Source organism: Schistocerca serialis, chromosome 7 (assembly GCF_023864345.2).
Source record: "Schistocerca serialis cubense isolate TAMUIC-IGC-003099 chromosome 7, iqSchSeri2.2, whole genome shotgun sequence".
NCBI classification, from domain to species: domain Eukaryota; kingdom Metazoa; phylum Arthropoda; class Insecta; order Orthoptera; family Acrididae; genus Schistocerca; species Schistocerca serialis.
Genome location: NC_064644.1, coordinates 196,237,492 through 196,261,115, shown reverse-complemented (window position 1 = coordinate 196,261,115; position 23,624 = coordinate 196,237,492). Strand labels below are relative to the sequence as shown.

Sequence of the window (23,624 nt, the reverse complement as noted above, 5' to 3'; positions counted from 1 at the left end):
AGGATGATACCAATTGTGGATTTAATGAAGTTTCTGTTAGCAAATGCAGTTGCAGAATCAGCACCCTCTGATCATGGAGAAACTAATAATTCAGACTTTTGCTATGGTTTGTGAAGTGACATATATTTAGAGAAAGGTTTTCTGAATGTACAATATGTAACAGCGATAGACAGTCACCGTTAAATACGTGAAATTTGGGATCGTTAATGTGCGCAAATGTTCAGTGTGTGACACAGAGATATTAACAATGAAGATCAAACAGGATGACCAGTTACACAGCTGGCCTCATCTACCTACAAGTGACTTGTTTCTTCGCTGGAGAAACTTTTCACGACTGAGATAAACAGATAGAAGCTATCACCAGGGGCCTAGTCTTATAGGTACAGAACAATTAGTTCCTTTCTGTTTCATTTTATGATCTATCTGACAACTGAGGCTGCACTCACATATCAGTAGTTTTGTTATGATGAGTGCTGGTGAGTAAGTAAGCTACTACACGCGCGGTGACGTCAGCTGCCCTTACGTATCTGCCTGTTTGAGTAAGCACAGCTCGTGATGTGCCCCCCACTCCCCCCCTCCCAAGCTGTCCCAACACCCAATGTATCGGCATGCACAATTTTGCTGTCGAGCAATGTATGCAAAGGGCCATGGGTAAGAATGCGCATGTATGCATTGTGGTATTAAAGTAGTTTCACATTATGCAATGTGTATGTTACGCAGTAAATAGTGTGGAGTTATGGGTTAACTACACTGAAGAGTTTATAAACAATGTTTCGTCACTTTGAATCGTATCATGTACGGCACATCAATCAATAAAAGTATTTTCACAAATGTGATAAAGATGAAAGGTCATAGAGTGAATAGCTTTTTCAGAGACTGAATATTTTTCCTAATTCGTGTACTGTTCCTCAAATCAGTACGTAACCTAAAGTAGCCTAAGTTCTTCCTCAGGATTCAAGCTACCTTCATACCAAACTTCATTGAAATCGGTTCAGTAGATTAATCGTGAAAACGTAACATACAGAGTTACTTTCGCGTATATGATATTAACATGGTTAAAATTTTCAATTACGATATCTTTTTACCGAGATCCGGTTTTGATGCAATAAAAAGCATTTATACCGTCCTAGTCTGTGTTCAATTTACCTCCAAAAATGCCATGAATATTCATCTAGTAGTTTTGAAGAAGCGTGTTGAAATAATCATGACGGGCTTACAGATTTATTATTAGCATAGGTGTAGTTAGGCAGACGTAAATCGCATTGTTATGTGTGTGTGGGGGGGGGGGGGGGGGGCTTGTTTTCATAGGCTCACAACACATTTGGCAGGTAACCTTAGTAAAATTAAAGAAAGTGATTGAGACTTGGCATTACTTTTCTGTTGTGTGTCTTGCAGAATGCTTGCGGCTGTAGTAGCGGTGGCGGCCGCCTGGAGCGCTGTGGTACACGCTGGGCCCTGCTGGAACCTGACCCACCCAGAATGTAAGTGGAGCACTCAGCGCTGGTAAACCGTACATTACTCTTGGAAGTCAATGCAGACAACCAGATGTTCAGTAGTTCCAACATTTTTGTTAAGTTATGCAGTAGAGGAAAACTTATTTATCTTAATGTACATAACACACTTCACTTTATCACCAACGGTGATGTATTTCTTATATCTGTGGTGTCTACTTGAAATATGTATCTGCGCTCTTTCGACTCCTGTATGTCCTATATATACTGCTAATATGCCTAAGCCACCTCCTCTTTTACATCTCGTCCAGTATGCCGATGACGCCTTCCTAGCCCACTACTATGTACTTGTGACATGAGATACTGCATCTGAGTATTGCTTTTTCGTTCTGGGTGGACGCAGCATCTGGTCTGCGCAGGGACCAGGCGAGTGTAGCTAGGACGGGTGGCTGTCGACGTCGCTGTGCAGAGAGGCGTGGCCACGGACACACGTGCTCCTGTTAGGTTTCAATGCTCCGGACGTGACGTCAGTTCCGCCTGGTAGTGAACACAAAGGGTACATTTACATTGTTCACGCATAAAAAGTTCTCGGTAAGCTTACAGCGTTTATAATGGATAAAATCCCCAGTATTCGATAATTTATCGAGACTGCAGAGGAAACGGCGACTGTTGAAATTCAGTTTATCAGTACAACCAAAGTATGTTTTATTTTTACCGGTTTCGCTCTATGATTTTACAAGAGCGTCATCAGAAACTCTGGAGTATAATACAACAAAGCGTGACGATATGGAATCTTACACTGACATTACAGAACGTATTTCATTTACAATACGGTAACCAAACGTTTAAAGTACAGTAGTTGGCTGATTAAACTGCCGGCACCAGAGACTAAGCTGGCTGTACAATGTGCACAGTAGAGGACGCAACGTCTGTTGCGATGTCTATGGCAATATGCATTCTGCAGTATTCTTATTGAGCGAGATAAGCATGCGGATAAGGTCATGTTACCAGGTGTGTGCGAAAAGTAGTAGACTGACAACATTGCGAGCGATCTGGCAATGTTGTGTTGTTCTGCTTGTGTAGACCGGTGTGTTCTTCCTATACGCTCAGTCCGAGTTTCAGTTTCGTACAGCCATCACGTGATTTCTAAGAGCGACATCAGTGTATTTGTGTCCTTTTGTGTGTGTGTGTGTGTGTGTGTGTGTGTGTGTGTGTGTGTGTGTGTGTGTGTGTGTGTGTGTGGAGCGACATCAGTGTATTTGTGTCCTCTTGTGTGTGTGTGTGTGTGTGTGTGTGTGTGTGTGTGTGTGTGTGACGAAAATGGAACAGCGGAATTTAGACAACGATATGCTATCAAATTTTGTTTCAACTTCGCGACCTCACGAGTATGAAAAGTTGAAGCAGACCTATGGGGGAACATTCCTTATCAAGACTACACGTTTTTTGCTGCCGCAAATCATTTTTGGAAGGCCAAGGACACATTTAAGATGAACGTCGCTCAGGGAGACCTTCAACTTCAAAAACTGACGAAAGCGTCGAACGTCTGGTGCTCTTGTGAGACTGTTCCTCTAGCACAAACTAACAACCAAGTGTTTTACAAAGATGTCCCTCGAAGGCTCAGGAAAACGGTGAATCGAGTGAGGCCGGATACTGCAGACAAGTGGTTGCTACATCATGACAACGCCCCGTGTCACACAACCACTTCCATCACGGAATTTTATACTTCAAAAGGCAATCCTGTTGTTTCATAATCATCCACTTTACTTGATCTGAGTCCTTGTGACTTTTTTCTTTCCTTTAAATTGAAAAGTGTTTTAAAAGGGCGTCATTTTCGGACTATGGAGAACATTCAAAAGAATGTGACTGACGTGTTACAGGCCCTAACAGCTGAAGTCCTTAAGCGCTGCTATCAATACTGGGATCAATGACTTCGCCGTTGCATAGCTGCCGAACAGAACTGCTTTGAAGACCACAATTGCATTGTTTGAAGAAACTAAAAACTTGGGTAGATAAAATGTAAGTCTCATTACTTTCTCACACACCTCATTGATTAGAATCTACTTCTCGGATAACCAACGCATTTCAGCTACTACTCTAACATTGGTACGCAGCAAACTACTGTCATTTGTTAGGAAATTCATGCTGCTACCGAAGACAGAAATTTATATTTCAATCACCTCTTTTGTGGGTGCATGTATAGACCTGTCATTTCTGCACTGGACGAAATTTCATTGTGCTGCGATGTCTGTCAAAATATATTTACAAATATGTCGCCAAAAATATACATTCGTAGCAACAGTTTTTTAAAAGTATTTCTGTTAGGATAAGACAAAAGTTTGTTGGTATTATGTCTAGAATTCTTATCTGTAGCATCTACTCAAAGAACTGGAAGAATCCATCCAAGTTGAAGTCGTTTTGTTCATTTAATAAATTTTGCAGGTTTTCATCTTTTCCACAGGTTTTTCTTCTTTTTCACGAAATTTTCTAATTATTCCAAGACCTTTACTAAAGGGCCTTTAACTAAGGTATGGATAATTTTCATGCTACTATCTTGAATCTTACCTAAAGTATGGTTACTTTTTTTCAAATGCTAACCCATTTCTGTATGGTTGGGATTTAAATTACAATGTTCTTTAAAGTGTATTTTAAACACTCTTCCAATTTGGCCAAAGTACATGTTCTGACAACTGTGAGTATTTTATACACTCCTGAATACCTGTAGTTGCTCTTATACACTTTCTCTTTGTGTTTTAATGCGTGTTTAAGGGAATGCTTGTCCTAAATGCGCCTCTAACTTTTTCTCTTGGGAAAAATGTTTCAGTACCACCTTTTATGTTAGGATTGGTACCGACAGGGCATAAGCACGCTTGTTTCGCGCTGGAGGAAGGCCATAGAATGGGATGGAGATTACATTGAAACATAGGGTGTATAGATAAAAACCCATTCTTTCGTTTGTGTAATGCTCATTATGTTCAATAAAGAATTGTTGAAGAAAAAAATGTGGTGCATTACTTTCTGGGCAATCCTTGTACATTAGCTTTGGATAATTATTCCCATAGAACTTTCAGCTACTGCTGTACATTGTTCAGTCAACTTAATCTCTGGTACCAGCAACGTGATGAGCCAACTACTGTATTTTAAATGTGAGTTACCATAGCGTATACGAAATATGTACTTTGATATAAATGTAAGGTTCCATGTTGTCACAGTTTCTTGTATGAAATTCCACAGTTTCTGATGACGCTCTTCAAAAATAAAACAATGTTGTGGCTGTCCTGGTAAACTTGCTTTCGATGATTATTGCCTTTGTTATCATTATCATCACCAGGGTCAAAGTTTGACTGCCCTGAAAGTGACGAGGCTCGCTCTTTTATAATCAAGCGAAAGCATCTGATCCTCTGGATTGCATTATGGTGATATCACGGAAATGCACATACAGAGGTGGCGTCCTATATGCTCTTAGACCATGTCTGCAGACTCTGTCCAGAGTCCCTACCAGCACCATCTCTCGTATCTGGCGGTAAGATACAAGAAATCTTTCTCTATGTTCTTCCTTTATCAAGTGCACGCTTCTGTGCATTGCTAAGTGCATAACCGATGCCTATTGAAGCTTTTATCGCAGATTCTGATTTCCAGTGCTTCTATAATTACAGAGTCTGAGTAGTTCGAAGCGTGGGCCAGAATTCTCCTGTGTTCAAACATATCTTGAGTTTATATAACAGGCTGTGCTCATGCACAACAGAATAAACTAAAATTGACTTGGGGATTACATGCCCACTTTATCCTCCACACCTACAAAACCATAACCTGACCTGTCCTCTGCTACACAAATGTTGCATGGATTTCCGCCTCACTAGAGTTCTATAAGTCCCTCCAAATCCTCAAACGCCATGCTCTCTTTCTCGCTTTCTGCATCCTTTCGCCTTCACCCACATGCACCCTCAACCATTTGATCAAATGGTCATTCATACTCACTTGGATCAAACACCTCTGCATCTCCTATACTATCCGCAAACTAGATTCAAATAATCCCACAGCCTCCCCTCTGATCAACAACCCTGGTGTGCTACCACACCTTTACAAACACATCCCTCAGGCGCTACACCTATATACATTTCATATCCTATCCCAACACAACTTCAACCAACTCCCTCTCCCAGACAATGAGATATGCCTCGATATTTATTCGTTCTGCCAACTTTAACTCTTCCTCACCTATCCCACTCCACGTAAGGGCTACTCTCTCCTTGTCCCTGTCCATCTATCACTATCTCTTTCCTCTTGTAACCACTACTCTACCCCTATACCACACTACTCCTCACATTATGCCATTCCCACCCTCTATGTTCCCATTGTCCACCACCTCTACCTATCATCTCCATAGTTTATCTACCTAAAGCATCCCTATATTTTTAGCCACACCCCTCAGCGTTATCGACCATATTCTCTTCTCCCATAACTCTTTTCACCCAGTGCAGGTCCTTCAAATCTTAAGGGGAATGCAGTGCTTCAGTGCTTTTTCCTAGAACAACCTCACGACGTTGCAATTGCTTTTTTTAAATTGTATATACTTTTGTTCTTTTAGCTTTCCATTTTCAATCTTTTTAGTTTCAAAGAGAAAAACGGTCCTCATCTTTTTTTTCGGTCTTCTTCATATTTTTAAAAATAGTCTCGGCTCAAAAGCAGAGTATTGTAGCGCTGACAGTCACCATCCCAGCCATACGGGGCAAGGACGATGCAATAACGGTAAAGAAAGACAAAAAAGAACCACTGAGTTTTTAAAATTCCTGTACAGATATTCAACACAGAGATCATCAACAGGCCGCACAGACTGACTGACTGATGTAACTGCTGCTGCACTTGCAAGAAATATTAAATTCCCTTGGACTCTCGGGCCGAGGCCATCTAACAGGTCGGAACATTTCCTTCATTTTCCATAGTGGAATAAACATTGGTCTGATGCCTCGCTTGTTTCGGATCCTACTTTCCTCACTAGTTGTTGCACTGCAGACTGGAAACTTCGTTATGTACTGGCCCTTCTGGGTTTGTTCAACAGATTCACATCTTGGTGTTTTGAGAGTGTTGGACTAATATCAGCAACTGAATATCCGTTCCTTGCGAACGCTGTCATAAGATGATTCATCTTGAGCCGCGCAGAGTGACTGCCCGGTTTGAGGCACCATGTCACGGATTGCGCGCCATCTCCCGCCGAAGGTTCGAGTCCTCCGTCGGGCATGGGTGTGTGTGTTGCTCTTAGCATACGATAGTTTAGGTTATTTTAAGTACTGTGTAAGTTTAGGGACCGATGACGTCAGCAGCTTGGTCCCTTAGGAATTCGCAGACATTTGAACATTTTGATTCATCTCGGTCCCCAGGTGCTCACTGTCCAAAATAGTCCTGGCTCTGTGAATTAGGGTGTTCAGCATAGCTCCCTTCTGAGCTCGATCGTGAAAGTTGCGTCCCTTGACATACGTGTTTGTATGCGTCAGTTCTCGGCACACAGAACGGCCGAACCGTTCACCTGATTTCCTTTCCACCGTCACATCTAAAATAGGCAACTTTCCGTCCTTCTCAATCTCCGCCGCAAATCTAATTTTTTTGTTGTACTATTGATAAGGTCAATGAACTGCTGCAGGGCCTCACTACCATGTGGCCATATTAAAAATGTATCAACTTATCTGAAACAACAGGCTGGACGGAGAGGGGCACTACTCAAGGCTCGTTCTTCGAAATTCGCCATGAAAAAATTAGCTGTGGCCGGCGGGAGTATCGAACCTACGTGTTGTCCGTTAGCCATTTGATAGTAATTTCCACCATGCGAAAAACACGTGGTCGTCATGGTGTGTCAGAATAATTTCATTATTTCAGGACAGAAAAGGCAATCAGTAGTCTTAATGTTCCTTTTATCGGTACATTCGTAAATATGGAGACTACGCCAAGGACCTATCCTCATATGCCTGATGGAGTCCACATGAGAATGTTTAATGTAGTGTCTGCAGTGCTCGACTATAGCTTCCAACAATTTAGATAAATGTTTCGCCACCTTGTCTGTAGGAGAGCCAGTTGCACTCACGGTCGGGCTACATTTTCTAAAGCAGTTTTTATATGGCGCTTGATGACCGCAAATTTCGGTTCGATCATGATGCAATCCATCCAGATGCCGTCACTTGCGTATAAAAATTTGGTAGTAAACGTTATTGCGGATAACCTGCAAGCTTCATGCTTGATGTCTCCCCCAACATTGATAGCATCTTCCAACAGGATAGCAGCCCATGTCACAAGGCCAGAATCACACTCCAATGGTTTGAGGGATATGATAGTGAACCCACGTTGATGTCTTGATGCCTTGGCCACCATACTCGCCTGATATGAACCCGATGGAGTACATGTAGAACATTATAGGGCGTGAACTCCGAGCCCACAAACCGTTGACCCGTAATTTACAAGAATTGCGTGATCTGTGGCTAGACACCTGGTGCAGAATACGAGGTGTGATTAGAAAACATTAACAATGGGCTTGTAATTGTACAATGGTGGTACTTACATGCTACTGTGATGCATCTCCTTCAAAGTAGACATCTTCTGACTGAACACACCGACTCCAACGGTGTGTCCACTTTTGGAAACATTCCTGGAATTTTTTTCCTGAAGTGTGTTAGAGACGCCCTCTGTATTTGCCTGGATGTCTTCAATCGAATCAAATCGCTTTCGTTTCAGTGAAATGGTTCAAATGGCTCTGAGCACTATGGGACTTAACATCTGAGGTCATCAGTCCCCTAGAACTTAGAACTACTTAAACCTAACTAACCTAAGGACATCACACACATCCATGTCCGAGGCAGGATTCGAACCTGCTACCGTAGCGGCCGCGCGGTTCCAGACTGAAGCGCCTAGAACAGCTCGGCCACACTGGCCTGCCCTTTCAGTGAAAATTTCAGTTTAGGGAACAGGTAGAAGTCTGCAGGGACCAAATCAGGGGAATATGGCGTTTGTGGAAGCACAGGAACTTTGAATTTGGTCAAAAATTCAACGATGGAAGAGGCACGATACTGAGCATTGTCACAGTGTAGCACCGAACTCCTGTCTTTCCACAATGCAGGCATTTTCTTCCACACCTTTTGGCACAAGCGCTCAAGGAGACATTTGTAGTATTCCTGGTTAATTTTCTGTCCTCCAGGGGTAAATTCATGATGCAGAATACCGGCAGAATCGAAAAAAGCCATCAACATTGTCTTTACCTCCGACCGATTTTGCTGTGCTTTTTGCGTTCGTGGTGAACCTGGAGTCTTCTACTGCGAAGACTGCACTTTTGATCAGGATCATATCCATATACCCACAATTCGTCACCTGTAATTACCCTATTTAACAAATCTGGGTCATTTTTAGTCCGATTAATGAGATCTTGGCACACTTCAAGTCGGTATTGTCTCTGGTCACTTGACAACACTTTTGGAATGAATTTTGCGGACACTCGGCACATGTTCAGATCTTCAGTTAAAATTGACTGAACTGCATAGAAACTTAAATTAAGTTCATCAGCCATCTCCCTAATTTTAAGTCTACAATCAGAGCGCACTAAGTCGCGAACTTTCACATTTTCATTCGTTTTTGAGGTGGAAGGACGGCCGGACTGTGGTTCATCTTCAAATGATTCGTGGTCATTTTTAAATCTGTGAAACCAGTTAAAAACATTTGACTGGCTCATACAATTATCTCCGAAAGATGTTTTTAATAGTTCGTAAACCTCAGAAGCTGGTTTCCCGGTTTTAAAACAAAATTTCACACAAACTCGTTGCTCCATTTTTACGTCAATTTTCACGTAAACAGAATCCGGCAACAAGCCCTAACAGACCCACACTCAACCAGTGTTAAAACTTTCCAATCACACCTCATATATCCAGAAAGTTAGCAACATCTCCAGTTAGAGTCACATTTTCTGCAAGTACAAAAGAATGGTTCAAATGGCTCTGAGCACTATGGGACTCAACTTCTGAGGTCATTAGTCCCCTAGAACATAGAACTATTTAAACCTAACTAACCTAAAGACATCACACACATCCATGCCCGAGGAAAGATTCGAAACTGCGACCGTAGCGGTCTCGCGGTTCCAGACTGCAGCGCCTAGAACCGCACGGCCACTTCGGCAGGCTTCTGCAAGTACACCAAGTCCTTTAATCCATACATGTATTTTTTCATCATTAGACACTTTTCTACAGGATCGGGTATACAAAGTAAAAAGCATATTACTATACACAAAACTAGGTTTACTTGAGTTTTTAGAATCTATTCCACAATGCCAAGTCTCGTAGGCGATGACATCTCGATCGGCGAAGGATTCGAGTCCAGGAAGAGAAGCATTTTCACAGCGGACTACAGCAAGTGTAAACCACCCACTGCCAGCTGCTCCCGTGGCGACGTTAAGTGAGAAATTTATCCGACAACCACGAAAGAACATAGGTCCATTCAGAATAACAGACTGTGCGGTACCATTAGTATGTAGTCCTTTCCAAATTCTGACCAAGGTGCTGTTAAACAGATGGTCATTACGTTTGGCTGATGAATGTATATTATTGTACCAAAAGAGTGAGTTAAAGAATTGTCCACGGTTAAGCGTTATTTGACCTTTTGACTAGCATTGCTAGTGCGCACGGTGTAGCGGCTGATCAGCATGAGGCCACCACGCAGTCTTCACATGTTATTTATTACTATGCGCGTTTTGTTGCGTAATGGACATCACTTGTCCGTCATTACGCTCCATTTCGGTTAAGCTCTCGATCCTATTAGACTCATTTCTGCGAGGTTGCTTCTCAATTCTAATTTTATGTAAGTTTTGAAAATATTACTATAAAATACCTCCTTAATCTCATTTCACACCTCCCCCTCATGTGATAATTAAGTGGAAATAATTAACTATCGCTAGAATTAAAGTTATATCATTCGCCATCTGCCATTCTTTCCTCGTAATGGCACATTGGCAGTCATTATGTTAAATATAATTAATCACGTCATTTTCCGGTTTCATCCGCAAGATAACAAGAAAAAAAATACTTTAAATATTTTGCTATCAGGAAAAGAAAATATTTTTTTGCAGAAAAGTTTTCACTAAACATACGCAACAAACACAAAGACAACAATATGAGGCACAGGCTTTCTGAAGAGGAAATCACTGACAGATAAAAATCTTGTTTTCACTGGCGTTAATATTATTCAAATCATGATTGACAATATAAAGTGTCTGTGTGTAACAAAGAATTTACCTAACATTGAGAATAATAGTGCAACTACCTGGGTGATTATACCGTGTCTCTCTCTGCAACAATATTTATTTATCGGGCATTAACTACTACAGTCTTGAACAAACCAAGGATATTTTCGAGCTAGCCGAGTGAATTTTAACATACACTACTGGCCATTAAAATTGCTACACCACGAAGATGACGTGCTACAGACGCGAAATTTAACCGACAGGAAGAAGATGCTGTGATATGCAAATGATTAGCTTTTCAGAGCATTCACACAAGGTTGGCGCCGGTGGCGACGCCTACAACGTGCTGACACGAGGAAACTTTCCAACCGATTTCTCACACACAAACAGCAGTTGACCCCCGTTGCCTGGTGAAACGTTGTTGTGATGCCTCGTGTAAGGAGGAGAAATGCGTACCATCACGTTTTCGACTTTGATAAAGGTCGGATTGTAGCCTAACGCGATTACGGTTTATCGTATCGCGACATTGCTGCTCGCGTTGGTCGAGATCCAATGACTGTTAGCAGAATATGGAATCGTTTGGTTCAGGAGGGTAATACGGAACGCCGTGCTGGATCCAACCGGCCTCGTATCACTTGCAGTCGAGATGACAGGCATCTTATCCGCATGACTGTAACGGATCGTGTGCCACTTCTCGATCCCTGAGTCAACAGATGGGGACGTTTGTCAGACAACAACTATCAGCACGAACAGTTCGACGACGTTTGCAGCAGCATGGACTATCAGCTCGGAGACCGTGGCTGCGGTTACCCTTGACGCTGCATCACAGACAGGAGCGCCTGTAATGGTGTACTCAACGACGAACCTGGGTGCACGAATGGCATAACGTCATTTTTTCGGATGAACCCAGGTCCTGTTTACAGCATCATGATGGTCGCATCCGTGTTTGGCGACATCGCGGTGAACGCACATTGGAAGCGTGCATCCGTCATCGCCAGACTGGCGTATCACCCGGCGTGGTGGTATGGGGTGCCATTGGTTACACGTCTCGGTCACATTTTGTTCGCATTGACGGCACTTTGAACAGTGGACGTTACATTTCAGATGTGTTACGACCCGTGGCTCTACCATTCATTCGATCTCTGCTAAACCCTACATTTCAGCAGGATAATGCACGGCCACATGTTGCAGGTCCTGTACGGGCCTTTCTGGATACAGAAAATGTTCGACTGCTTCCCTGGCCAGCACATTCTCCAGATCTCTCACCAATTGGAAATGCCTGCTCAATGGTGGCCGAGCAACTGGCTCGTCACAATACGCCAGTCACTACTCTTGATGAACTGTGGTATCGTGTTGAAGTTACATGGGCATCTGTACCCGTACACGCCGTCCAAGCTCTGTTTGACTCAGTGCCCAGGCGTATCAAGGCCGTTATTACGGCCAGAGGTGGTTGTTCTGGGTACTGATTTCTCAGCATCTATGCACCCAAATTGTATGAAAATGTAATCACATGTCAGTTCTAGTATAATATATTTGTCCAATGAATACCCGTTTATCATCTGCATTTTTCCTTGGTGTAGCAGTTTTAATGGCCAGTAGTGTAAGTAAACTGTTACAACCCAGCCTAGTATCTTTACTCAGAAATATTTGTCTACGTGGCAACATTGATTATTGTTAGCACATATTTAACCGCTACTACGAGTGTGCAAAATATGCGCGACGTCACGATTTATATTTTCATCCATGATCCCAAACGTAACAAACCGATAACTTTCATAAAAGAAAGAAAGAGAGAGAGAGAGAGAGAGAGAGAGAGAGAGACGATATACAGGGTGTTACAAAAAGGTACGGCCAAACTTTCAGGAAACATTCCTCACACACAAAGAAAGAAAATATGTTATGTGGACATGTGTCCGGAAACGCTTACTTTCCATGTTAGAGCTCATTTATTATTTCTCTTCAAATCACATTAATCATGGAATGGAAACACACAGCAACAGAACGTACCAGCGTAACTTCAAACACTTTGTTACAGGAAATGTTCAAAATGTCCTCCGTTAGCGAGGATACATGCATCCACCCTCCGTCGCATGGAATTCCTGATGCGCTGATGCAGCCCTGGAGAATGGCGTATTGTATCACAGCCGCCCACAATACGAGCACGATGAGTCTCTACATTTGGTACCGGGGTTGCGTAGACAAGAGCTTTCAAATGCCCCCATAAATGAAAGTGAAGAGGGTTGAGGTCAGGAGAGCGTGGAGGCCAGGGAATTGGTCCGCCTCTACCAATCCATCGGTCACCGAATCTGTTGTTGAGAAGCGTACGAACACTTCGACTGAAATGTGCAGGAGCTCCATCGTGCATGAACCACATGTTGTGTCGTTCTTGTAAAGGCACATGTTCTAGCAGCACAGGTAGAGTATCCCGTATGAAATCATGATAACGTGCTCCATTGAGCGTAGGTGGATGGTGATGAACACTAACCTGTTGATGCTACGTACTGATGTGCTTGATGCTAGTACTGTAGAGCAATGAGTCGCATGTCAAGACAAGCACCGAAGTCGACATTACCTTCCTTCAATTGGGCCAACTGGCGGTGAATCGAGGAAGTACAGCACATACTGACGAAACTAAAATGAGCTCTAACATGAAAATTACGCGTTTCCGGACACATGTCCACATCTTTTCTTTATTTGTGTGTGAGGAATGTTTCCTGAAAGTTTGGCCGTACCTTTTTGTAACACCCAGTATAGTCTACCGATAACCGAAGTCTGCCACCTGCCGTAGCTTATGACTGAGCCAATGTGATTGGTCTACTTCACATCCCTACAAATTGTTACACTTCGGCGTTTTCATATAAATGCCGAAGTGTAACATTTTCAACTGTGACTCATTGATGTTTTAGACATACAATGCTGAGATGTTTCATATTTTGAACTGTACAATTTGACATTTCTAAACATTTAAAGCGTATTACCAACTTGTGCACTTTGAAATCTTTCAACATTCGAATTTATATTTTTGCAGTTTCTTTCATTGTGGATAACAGCATCATATCCTAATTTGTGACATTTTTATTATTTTCCCTGCAAGGTTATTAACTTCACTTGATACCCCATACTGTCTTACATTGGATAGTAAGCGAATGTGTGGTGTTGAGTCAAATTCTTTTTGGAAGTAAAGAAATACTGCGTCTAGCCGACTGCCTTGATGCAAGACTTTCAGAATGTTATGTGTGAAAAACACGAAATGGATTTAACATGATCGATATTCTCGGAATCCATGCTAGTTGCCACGGAGGGTTGTGTGGATCAGTTTTTCCGCCCTTCTTGCAGACAGGTGTGGCTTGTGCTTTCTTCCAACCATTTTTAATTAATTTATTTTTATATATTTTTTCCCTCTGAGGTTGAGAGAGAGGCTAACTCAGTCACTAATTTGATTTTGAAACTGATACGTATTCCATCGGGCCGTGGAGCTTTGTTTAGATTTAGCAAGTTCAACTGTTTCTCACCCACATTTGCAGCAGTGGTACGGGATTCGAGGCAGGACATTATTCCTAGGTTTCCCTTTTTAAAGGAACACTGGGAACAAAGTTCAGAATTTCTTCTTTCGCTTTGCTTTGCTACCCTGAATTTCAGTTCGCATCTCGTCCATGAGGACTTTAGTACCATTAGCAACCTTTACAAACCGCAAGATTTTCTTTGAAACAGATCTATCGATAACATTCTGCTACGATAGTCATTGAAGGCTTCACGCTTTGTCCTTTTAAAAGTCAAACCTATTTCACTCAGTATTACACTGTCTGTAGTCCTAAGCTTAGTTTTACAATTTCTGTTCAGTAGTCTCTGTTTCTTTAGAAGTTTATTTACAGTTTCGGTATAATACTGCACACGTATGCAAGGAATATTCCAAACTGACATTACATCAGTAAGGTTTGAGATCTGTGGCTTCCATGAATAGTCTGAGGTTTCAACAAATGCTATATTTCAAGTCGTTAGTGCCGGCAACAAATATCACAGATTATTTTATAATTCCCTGGGAGATACCCGATATTGATTCTGTAGCGGTTGATGACTGCCCGTCTCTTTTTCGTACCTAGAAAAATCCTTAACCTAATGATAATATCAGCTAGGCACTTCTTATGAAAGTATGTACGTTAGTAGAAGTCAGAATTTCGAAGTAAAAATACTCTAAAGAATCATGAAACATAACAGTTCATTGATAATCTCCATTTAAGACTTTCAGGATACCACATTCGAAGTGAAACTTGTTCAAAATGTGTTCGATATGGCAGACGTTCCTGAAATACGTCGTGTCATTTTTTTTTTAAACACAATAAATTTTCCGAGAACAGACAACCCCGTAATTACAAAGAGAAGTAACTTCCTAAAATAAATGGAAATGGACGGAAGAGTAAAAGTGTTCGAGTGTGGTTACTGCATGATTGTTAGACACGTAGCTATTGAGACCAAAATAATGATATTATTTTGCTCAAGCTGTAAAAAAGGTTTTTGAAAAATTGCTAGTTTTCGTCAGTAGTGCATTGTAGTATAATAAAACGTGTGCAGGTAGCTGCAGAGTTCCGATAAAAATAACGATACCGGCCAACTTATACTACTGAAATATGGCCTACTTATTGTGGTCTCTGGGTTGAAGATGTGAAAGAACAGTTATGCAACCGAATGAGAAACAGTGCTTCGTGCCGTACTTCTCGTATCTGATCACTCGTTTAAAAGCTATTAGCTAACCCAAATATTTCTATGACAATTTCGAAACATTGTGTAACAGACCAGGTAGGGTGATTGCCTCATATCCACATGAGGTCGTCGATATAGCGCATTTCACTGACTTCTAAGCTGCCCTGAGCCTACAACACACTCTTCTGAGAAACATACGAAGCACAGATTTTCTCGTTGGTAATGGATGCGTCTACACTGACTAACACAGATGTTTCAAAGGACGTGGGATACCTCCTAATATCGTGTCGGAACTCCTTTTGCCCGGCTTAGAACAGCAACTCGTCATGGCATGCACTCAAGTCGTTGGAAGTCCCCTGCAGAAATACTGAGCCATGCTGCCTCTACAGCCGTCCGTAATTAAGAAAGTGTTGCCGGTACTGAGTTTTGTGCACGAGCTGACCTCCCAATTATGCCCCATAAATATTCGATGGGATTCATGTAGGGCGATCTGGGTCGCCAACTCATTCGCCCGAACTGTCCAGCATGTTCTCCAAACCAATCACGAATAATTGTGACCCAGTGACATGGTGAACTGTCATCCATAAAAATTCCGTCTTTGTTTGAGAACATGAAGTCCAGATGGTCTCCCAGTACCCGAACATAACCGTTCCCAGTCAATTATTCCATGTAAACACAACCCACACCTTTCTGGAGTCATTACCAACTTACATAGGGCCTTGTTGACACCCTGGGTCCATGGCTTCCTGAGGTCTGAGCCTCACTTGAAACCAACCGTCAGATCTTACCAAGTGAAGTCGGGACTCATCTGACCAGGCCACGGTTTTCCAGTCGCCTAGAGTTCAACCAACTTGGCCACGAGCCCAGGAGAGGCGCTGCAGGCAACGTTGTGCTGTTAGCAAGGGCACTCGCGTCGGTCGTCTGCTGCCATAGCCTAATAACGCCAAATTTCGCCACTCTGTCCTAGCGGATACATTCGTCGCAAGTCCCACATTGCTTTTTGCGGTTATTTCGCGCAGTGTTGCTTGTCTGTTAGTATACAACTCTACGCAAAGGGTACTGCTCTCGGACGTTAAGTGTAGGTCGTCGCCCGCTGTGTTGTCCGTGGCGAGAGGTAAGGCCTGAAATTTGGTACTCTCAGCACACTCTTGACACTGTGGATCTCGGAGTATTGAATTCTCTGACGATTCCCAAAATTGAATGTCCAATGCGCATAGCGTTCAAAGTCTGTTAATTCGCGTCGTGAGGACACAATCGCGTCACACGAACCACCCGAGTACAAATGACAGCCCCGGCAATGCCCTGGCCTTTTATACCTAGCATACGCAATACCACCGCCATCTATATATGTGCATACCGCTACCTCACTATTTTTATCACCTCAATGTATAGCTTTGAGACCGATCAAAGGTTTCTGCTGCCTACAATCCATTTCTGAAATTTTTGAAAACATAGTCAGCCATCTTAAAATTTGTTAAAATTAAAATTTAAAACAGTCTTGATCGCAAAAAATATTTTTTGTTGGAGTGAGCGACCAGTTTCGACTCTTTTATAGAGTCATCTTCACTGCTAGAGTCATCTTCAACTGGTCAAATTGAGTTGAGCAGTTACACGAGCGTCGAGGGTCGACGGAACTCGTCTGGCAGCGTCCAACCACTGCTCTGCAGTCTGAAGATGACTCTATGAAAGAGTCGAAATCGGCCACTCACTCCAATAAAAAATATTTTTTGCGATCAAAACTGTATTAAATTTTAATTTTAACTATTTCCGAAAGTTCCACTTTAGTAATCTGCGTTACTAAAGTGATAAAAACACCATAATCCAGTTGCATTTACGTACCCACCGTCTTCCAGAGGTAACAAAAATTTGATTTTCAATAGTTCCTACAATTATTGACAAAATTTAAGAATTTATAATTCTGACAATCTGTGCATTAAGAGGTATGATCTTACGTTACAATAAGCCGTGCATAAAAGCACAAATTGTGTATATGTCTTAAGGTAGCATAACTGACGCGTGCAAATTACTCAGACTATTTACGTTGACGATGTGAGCACTTAGCGACTCCCAACGAAGTTTAGACACAATTTCAAACCTTTACGAAATTTTTCCTTACTAACACCTCCAACAAAATAATGTAAGGAAAAAGGTTTACCAGTTCAAACATTTTCGCTGTTCTTGCAGTGAAACTTCGGCGTCAGACACGAGGTTTTCATTTATTACTTTTTTACTACTAAATCCATTGGCAACAATTTTGCAGACACTGTCCACATTTACCACTGAATTTACCTGCAAAATTACGTCACTGTACGACAGATTTCAGGAGACATGACATCGGGAATATTGAGATCCGTGAGAAACTAACTGTACTTGAAAAGGAGCGCAAAGTACCCGGATTATGGTCATCAAGCGATATATACATAATTTTGGCTCCGATCTCTTCAGTAGTCTATGGGTAGAATAAATCGAAAATGAAACTAATAAAAGCAACATAATAAGGTTTGACATCTTCTGCCATGAAGGTGTTACATGCCTACCATCGAATACTTAACACACTGAGTAATTTGAAAAGTAATCGGAGTTTTGAAGCCGTTTTGTACACAGAAGTTCAGTTCCTTAAGGAATCGGATTGGGGGGGGGGGGGGATGGGGAGGAGAGCAGAGTTACTCGTCTTAGCTAAATGGGCAATGACTGTATAACATTTTATGAACAGAACTGCTAGAATAAAATGCTCACTCTACGACGGAGATGTGGTGGATTTCAAACTGTACGTTTCAGATATTTCTGGAGTGTTATTTGTACGCTGTCTATGTAGGTCATTAGTGATTAAGTACTTGCAACCAAATCCACCCAACGGAACACACTTGGATTTTGATCAGCTTTGAATATGTTGTATTGTATGGCAAAATAAAAGACACTTCTTTTTTATAGGTGCCCATAAGGGCGTAAAGGGGGTGAAACGCTCCCTTGAAAAAAACTGATTTTAATACACTCTACGATAAAACAAATTTAATTCGCAGGCGAGCGTATAGCGATGTAACGATATTTATAGCGTATTTCTGAAGGAAGGAAGAGTGCGTTTAACGTCCTGTCGACATCGAGGTCATTAGAGACGGAGCACAAGCTCGGATTCTGTCAAGGGTGGGGAAGGAAATCGCCCGTGCCCTTTCAAAGGAATCGTCGCAGCATTTGCCTGGAGCGATTTAGGGAAATCATGGAAAATCTCCATCTGGATGGCTGGTCGCGGGTTTGAAGCGTCGTCCTCCCGAATGCGAGTCCAGTGTGCTAACAGCTGCGCCACCTCGCCCGGTCTTATTTCTGCCAAATGCGTACTTGAATTATCACTTCATCGTATATGATTGAATTTGGTGTTAACGATGTGGGGGTGGAGGGGGGGGGAGGGAATTTCGAAAGAGATGACTTTTTCGTAAAATATGGGTACACCGTTGTAACGTACGTTAAAGACCTTAGAACTTTTATTTGAAGCCTTTTTTTTGTATCTGTTTCCGTTTCAACGGTATTTATTCAGAAATACTATATTCAGAAATGTAATATAAGTGTTCAGAAATATTTCCATTAATATATACGTCTGTTTGCATGAACTGTAGTTCCCAAGTATACCTTAATTTGACAAAGGCCGGACAGAAACAGACGCAAGATTCCACGCAGTCAGTATCAACTCAGTATCCACCAAGTACTCAGTATCAACAGTCCTTCAGCGCAGCATCAGGATCGTGTCTTCAGTCGCCGCAGAGAGGAGCTAGACTGAACATCGTCCAGTGGATCAGGTCAAGAGCAGAGTCAAAGACTGGTCAGAGACAGTGGACTGTAGGTAGTGCCAACCAGTCTTCATACTTAAGTTAAGAAGTGTATCACTTCTGTTGATAAATTATTGTAAATTTTTACTAATCTATGTTGCTAACATTTTTTGTCGTAGTTTACCTAACACTAGTATCCCTGTGAAGAGGCGGTGTAGTTGCAAGCAAGCCATGTCTTGATAGTAACGAACTTCGGTGGTAAGGGGGTTCTTTTCTTGCCACTTATTTATGTTTGTAAGTATTTGGTGAATGTAACAGGAAGGGTATGGTGATGGGGATTTCCTAATGAGTTACAAACCACATTTTCATCACAGAAAACGATCGTCGGGGATCTTACACAAAATCTCAAGATATCTTTCTACGTACGGCTGCTTCGCATAGCTGAAATGAGAGTGTGGAAAGAAGCAAATATTATTCCAGCTACCTCAGAAATGTACGTTACCACTATAGACGACGTAGCTCTTCGGCAAATACGTGGGCAAGGAATTGACAAGACAAGCGTTTTATTTAGCAAGCTCTGCTCTACGTGTATACTATGTGCTAACGCTCTTTGAAGTCCACAGAGATGGCACCGTCAATAAGAACATGGATCGTGAACTGTAAGATTCCCTATTCGAGTCCTGGTGCGGCATACAGTATTAACTTAACGAGGGCCGCGCGGAGTGGCCGCGCGGTTGGAGGCGCCATGACACTAATCGTGCGGCCCCACACGCCGGAGGTTCGAGTCCTCCCTCGGGCATGGCTGTGAGTGCTGTCTTTAGCGTTAAGTTAGTTTAAGTAGCGTGTAAGTCTAGGGACCGATGACTTCAGCAGTTTGGGCCCTTAGGATTCACACACATCTGAACATTTTAACTTAGCAGGAAATTACTGAACGACTCTTGGCACCCAGTAGCATACCTTTGCAGGAAACAATAGCAGGCTATGACCAATTATACAGTGTGTTCGGAAATTCTCGTTACAAACTGCTAGGGCTTGTAGAGGGGAGTGAGTACATAATATTTTGAACAGGAACTCATGTCCGGATCGTACCGTTTCCATTCTACGACGGTTCCAGTTCACATGTGTAAAGGTCCGAGTCTTCTAAGGGAAAGAGAAAAGTCTCAGAGCTGCCTGTCCTGGTATGCAATAGGATAGGCAGGATAACGTATACTGCGTTAGACGGTCACCTGACGTCACTCAACGTCTGCCTTGCAAAGTTTAATTTATGAGACTCCTGTAGAGACAGAGGAAGGTATGCTGGCATGAGTTCTGCCCACTGCACTGGAAATTGAAGAGACACCAGGTGGGATGGAGGGTTCTTTTTTGTTTTGGAGTAATGTAAAGACTTAACGTTTAAGTGTTAATACAAACATATAAGCTGAAGTGTAAATAGACGTTCCACTGTGTTCCTTTAGAATTGCTACCTGATAACTGTACTGTGTCAAGCATAATTCAATTCCTGAAGCAGAAGTGGATGAGTGAAACATCTGAACTGAAACCGTCGTAGAACAGAAACGGTGCATTTCCGGACATGGGTTCATGTTCAGAATATTAAGTGACCACTCCCCTATATAAGTCGTAGTTTCTAACGAGAATTTCACCGAACACCCTGTAATACGCAGCCTTGAAATGACGATTAATATGCATCGACGTGTATAAAAACATGTCTGAGAAACTTTAGGGATTTATTCTTGGCATCAAAACATTGGGAAAAGTACATACACTCCTGGAAATTGAAATAAGAACACCGTGAATTCATTGTCCCAGGAAGGGGAAACTTTATTGACACATTCCTGGGGTCAGATACATCACATGATCACACTGACAGAACCACAGGCACATAGACACAGGCAACAGAGCATGCACAATGTCGGCACTAGTACAGTGTATATCCACCTTTCGCAGCAATGCAGGCTGCTATTCTCCCATGGAGACGATCGTAGAGATGCTGGATGTAGTCCTGTGGAACGGCTTGCCATGCCATTTCCACCTGGCGCCTCAGTTGGACCGCGTGAGACGACGCTTCATCCAGTCCCAAACATGCTCAATGGGGGACAGATCCGGAGATCTTGCTGGCCAGGGTAGTTGACTTGCACCTTCTAGAGCACGTTGGGTGGCACGGGATACATGCGGACGTGCATTGTCCTGTTGGAACAGCAAGTTCCCTTGCCGGTCTAGGAATGGTAGAACGATGGGTTCGATGACGGTTTGGATGTACCGTGCACTATTCAGTGTCCCCTCCACGATCACCAGTGGTGTACGGCCAGTGTAGGAGATCGCTCCCCACACCATGATGCCGGGTGTTGGCCCTGTGTGCCTCGGTCGTACGCAGTCCTGATTGTGGCGCTCACCTGCACGGCGCCAAACACGCATACGACCATCATTGGCACCAAGGCAGAAGCGACTCTCATCGCTGAAGACGACACGTCTCCATTCGTCCCTGCATTCACGCCTGTCGCGACACCACTGGAGGCGGGCTGCACGATGTTGGGGCGTGAGCGGAAGACTGCCTAACGGTGTGCGGGACCGTAGCCCAGCTTCATGGAGACGGTTGCGAATGGTCCTCGCCGATACCCCAGGAGCAACAGTGTCCCTAATTTGCTGGGAAGTGGCGGTGCGGTCCCCTACGGCACTGCGTAGGATCCTACGGTCTTGGCGTGCATCCGTGCGTCGTTGCGGTCCGGTCCCAGGTCGACGGGCACGTGCACCTTCCGCCGACCACTGGCGACAACATCGATGTACTGTGGAGACCTCACGCCCCACGTGTTGAGCAATTCGGCGGTACGTCCACCCGGCCTCCCGCATGCCCACTATACGCCCTCGCTCAAAGTCCGTCAACTGCACATACGGTTCACGTCCACGCTGTCGCGGCATGCTACCAGTGTTAAAGACTGCGATGGAGCTCCGTACGCCACGGCAAACTGGCTGACACTGACGGCGGCGGTGCACAAATGCTGCGCACCTAGCGCCATTCGACGGCCAACACCGCGGTTCCTGGTGTGTCCGCGGTGCCGTGCGTGTGATCATTGCTTGTACAGCCCTCTCGCAGTGTCCGGAGCAAGTATGGTGGGTCTGACACACCGGTGTCAATGTGTTCTTTTTTCCATTTCCAGGAGTGTATGAACGTGGGTCCGAAAATCCTTCTTTGTAAAGATATGAAAGGATTAATTATTCATGGCACAAAAATAATACATTTACCAAACACACATTTTCCATGCTTTGCCGTACGTTGTGGAAAACTCCTGGTGTGTTCGTATTTGGTCAAATCCATTTTGGATACCCTCCTTCAGAACACGGAAATTGGATACAGAGATGAATACATCAAGCAAATAAATGTCCCAACAGAAAAAGTTCCATTGAATTCAATTTTAAGCCATTAATTTCCTTCATTTTGTTGTTTTGTATCATGTGCATCATTAGAATTCGTGAATGTACCATACAGTAAGCAGTTGAACAGAACAGAATGTTCATTATTTGTTCAAGCCCCTTAATCCTACTGAATAATCTCCCTCATAATGCCGACCACGGCCTGTGAGCCCGGAAGTTTTAAGTGAAGAATCTCCCTCAAATTTGCAAAACCTGGAACATTAGAGTAAATGTAATCCTACGGAGTTCAAGACTTGCTTTTATATGTAATAGAGCATGTGATACCAGAACTTAGAGTGATCTTTTTGCGTGATAGCAGATAGCCTCTTTTTGATGTTGAATGCTTACAATACCTTACATTGTAAAAGGTAGTAAGCTTTAACAAATGTAGTAGAAAAATGACATAAAATTTTGTACACTCTGTAGTTTTCCAATTCTAGTTTGAAAATTAGTGAAAATGTAAACTTCAGCTCATACTAAAGATAATTTTAAACACTGACATTTACAACCAATGTTAGTATGTCATTTTCTGCAGAATTGCAGAATAAGCAAAACATAAATAAATAAATATAAATAAAAATTCAAATCTGGCGATCGGGCAGCGGACCCTCTTCGACCAATCGACTTGTTCCAGAAATCGTATATAAACTGCATCTTTTTGATGACGTCTACTGGTCCATCATCAAGTACCTGAAGAAACTCATTTTTCACAAACTGCAGATACGTTTGTCCAGTAAGACGCGGAGAGAAGTAAGGACCCACGTAAAGGGAAAGAATAATTTCATCTCACACGGTGAAACAAGTTCTGTTGACCTCTGTCATGGCACACTTTAAGAGGGATTTCATACGCCCAGACGTGACTGTAATGGCAACTGAAGATCCTATGACATGAAAAGTTAGTCTCATCGGCGATTAACGTATATGCCAAGAACCGTAGAAACACAGCACACTGCCTTAATACTTACTGAAAGTTATTCTTGGTTGAAATGTGTCTCATTTAACCTTTGTATCCGCTGAAAGTGACACAGCTAAAGAAGATTTTCACGCAGAATGATCCAGGATGTCATGGGATTAACGCTTTCCCTTCTTGCAGTTCTCCTTGTACTA

The 23,624-nt window shown here is 42.8% G+C and overlaps 1 protein-coding gene across 1 annotated transcript in view; it reads left to right on the top strand.

The window, feature by feature from the left end:
- The window catches only part of LOC126412336 (nose resistant to fluoxetine protein 6-like), a 270,762-nt gene that overhangs the window by 17,224 nt on the left and 229,914 nt on the right, over positions 1 to 23,624 (top strand). The window contains exon 2 of the mRNA XM_050081879.1: positions 1,396 to 1,481. Coding sequence (XP_049937836.1) covers positions 1,397 to 1,481 — 85 coding nt within the window. The 5' untranslated portion in view covers position 1,396. The remainder of the gene's footprint in view (positions 1 to 1,395; positions 1,482 to 23,624) is intronic.